Consider the following 2,981-nt stretch of genomic DNA (forward strand, 5'->3'; position numbering starts at 1 on the left):
AAGGTACACCTGCATCTCCAAGGTCAGTAGGAGAAGTGCTTGTCTTTTACTTATATGGATCTTGATTTATAAGTACTCACTTTGCATGATTTGAGGGGGAAAAAAACCAGATTGTAAGTAATTCTAATAAATAACAAGCAACTTCATAAGCTTGTCTTCCAGGGTGAGATTAGAAATAGTGGAGGATTTATAGGGCTTTTTTTTTTTTTTTTTTTTTTTTTTGTCCCAAATTTCTTTTTGGCAATATGAAGTCCCTGGTTTGAAATTAAATAGGGAAGCATTTTTGAAATTTCCATTTAGGGTTGACCTCTGGGGTGATTTTAAAAAAAATAAATTAAATATTCAAGTTCTTATTTTCTCCATATCACATGTATAAAATAGTTATCTATATAATGCTCATATAATGCCATCTCTTACAGCCATATAAAGCCATCTATTTACAGCGTTTGGATTTATTATATTGAATGTAGCATGCAGCAGTTTACCCGTGCTGTTTTCTCCTCCTTAGCTCCACAGTCTCACCAGTGGTATTCTTGGGGTCCTCCTAATATGCAGTGTAGATTGTGTGCATCTTGCTGGATTTATTGGAAGAAATATGGTGGCCTGAAAATGCCCACACAGACAGATGAAGATAAACTGTCTTCCAGCCAACCTATAGAGGTAGGATTGCGTAGATAAACTTCCCTAAAATGAAATGTGGTGCTTTCACAAGACTGCTGTGATTTGAATATTTAATGGAATGATTTTTTTATGTATGTGTTCAACTTTGGTGATACAAAATTAAATTTATTAATCCTTTTCCTTTCTTAAGTAGAACTGAACAGTGTGCAGGTCCTGCTGTGTCTTTATTTGACTAAGTCATAGATAAACAAATATCCATGTCATGCATTTTTGGTGGACAGATGTCATCTTGTAATCAAATGGCGTGTTATCTATAAAACGTTAATATGACTGTGCAATATCTAATCTAGAATGGCAGTATATATCCACTCACAATAGTGTTCTCTACTCTGTTTTACAGCTTCATACATCAGCCCCCTTTTTTTTTTTGTATAGTGCTTATACATATTATTTGATTAGCCATGTGAATTTATCCAAATGGTGGATCTTTTTTAATGCTGAAATTCAGATGGATGTGTTATGATTTTTTTGTTTGTTTTTGTAGGAATCCCACGTTCGAACTCACATGTCCCGGCAGGCCACACAGGGAACTCCAGTCCGTAACACTGGAAGTCCAAAGTCGGCAGTGAAAACACGTCAAGCTTTCTTTCTTCACACAACGTGTTGGACAAAACTGGCCCGTCAGGTCTGCAAAAACACCCTCCGGCTGCGGCAGGCAGCAAGACGTCCCTTTGTCCCTATTAACTGTGCTGCCATTAAGGCAGAATGTAAGATGTTTTTTTAATTCTTAGTTCTGTGTGCTGTGCTTCCCACCCATTTTTGTCTTTTAATTTTATTTTCTTTTTCAATAAACATTTCTTGTCTATACGCTTTTGCTTTTCATTTTTTCATTTGTCCAGCATATCACCAACACATTGGATAAAGTCTGGCTGCCTTGAACAGGTTTCAGGCTGGGGGAACGTTTTTGTGACTGAAAGGGGGAGAACTGTTACCTCATTAACTTACAAAAAATTTTCATTAAAAAAAAATGGGGCAGGGAGGGGAAGTCAATGCAATGACATAAAAAAACATGCTTCCTACTGGGCAGCGTGAAAGAAGTCCGCTTTTATGTTGTTCGTTCATTCTTTTTCTGAACAGAAAGTATAGACCTGTATATGTTTTACTTTTTCTCAGTGGCATTGGTCAAGGAATAAGGAGCTTGAGATGCATAAGAACTTAAATCTGGCCTGTATTACAACCCCGTGTTACTGTGGTGATCAGATGGTGGCAACAGCTGTGTTTATTATTTCATCATAGTTGCATCTTTTTTTTTTTTTCTGTTCCAGTTTTAAATTTTAGTTTCAAATAAAATTGTATATTATGCTTGTTCTTTGTATAGCCAAAATATAAAGAACGGATAAATTCACTAGTAGCATGACAAAAGTTTGAGTTCTTTCAGATAGCAACAGAAAGTCTCTTTACCACAGAGTCACTGACTATTTCAGCAGGTTTTGTATCTGCGCAGCGCGCGTTGTTTGACTGCTCACGCTGTTTGGTTATGTTTCCCAGTCTTCCATAGATGCAGTTCTTGGAGCAGATGCTTGGTATTCCAAGATGAGCTGTGCTGGTTCATCGTATTGTCAATTGTATCAGAATTGAAGAGACCTTTTTAGAATATTAGATGTTGGTTTTGTAACCATGTTTACTAGATTAACGCAAAATATTTTCCCAGCATATTTAACCAGGATGCCGGTGATGTCAGTGTTATTTGTAAGAAATTTACTCCATAGAGGCTTGAAATCTGGTTTTGAGTAATTATTTTCCTCTTAGGTACTTTTAACACCAGCCATTCTTCACATGTAAACTCTTCACCTTCTTCTGCAGTCATCCAGAACCTGGCGAATATTTCTGTTTATTGTCCTTGTCTCATTTATTTAGTTGTGCTATTGACCGTTTTCTTTCTTCTTTCAAAGCTACGCAAGTCAGGAGCAACTTTCAAAATTAAGGAAGCCATATGGGTTGTCCTTCCATGGAAGAAGGGCGTCTAAGGCTGGACTACGATTATATTTTGAATCTTAAATACAAAATAACAGTTATTTTCTGAGAGGGAAGCACTGTGCTTTTTAATTTATGTAATTGGCACTAATTCCTGCTAAATCATGGATGAAAATTAATTTTAGAAGTTCACTTGAACTTTGAATCTTTTTATCCATATCCCTATCTCTTCTCACTATGGTAACTCAGTTTAAAAGAAGATGAAGCTTTTGCTTAATGAAGAGAAAAAAAAGAGAAGAAAAAAAAAGTTTCATCCAACTGTTAATCATCGTACTAGAACAAGTACAGGTCAACTTTAAAACAAAGCAGTGAAAAGCTGAGCTTTT

At 36.0% G+C, this 2,981-nt stretch overlaps 1 protein-coding gene across 1 annotated transcript in view; it reads left to right on the forward strand.

Annotated features, from left to right (window-relative positions):
- MTA3 (metastasis associated 1 family member 3) overlaps positions 1 to 2,981 on the forward strand; it is a gene marked incomplete at its 5' end in the record, with an annotated part of 141,979 nt that overhangs the window by 87,950 nt on the left and 51,048 nt on the right. The window contains 2 exons of the mRNA XM_035897006.1: positions 509 to 660; positions 1,166 to 1,388. Coding sequence (XP_035752899.1) covers positions 509 to 660; positions 1,166 to 1,388 — 375 coding nt within the window. The remainder of the gene's footprint in view (positions 1 to 508; positions 661 to 1,165; positions 1,389 to 2,981) is intronic.

Source organism: Egretta garzetta, unplaced genomic scaffold (genome assembly GCF_000687185.1).
Source record: "Egretta garzetta isolate BGI_Z169 unplaced genomic scaffold, ASM68718v1 scaffold166, whole genome shotgun sequence".
NCBI classification, from domain to species: domain Eukaryota; kingdom Metazoa; phylum Chordata; class Aves; order Pelecaniformes; family Ardeidae; genus Egretta; species Egretta garzetta.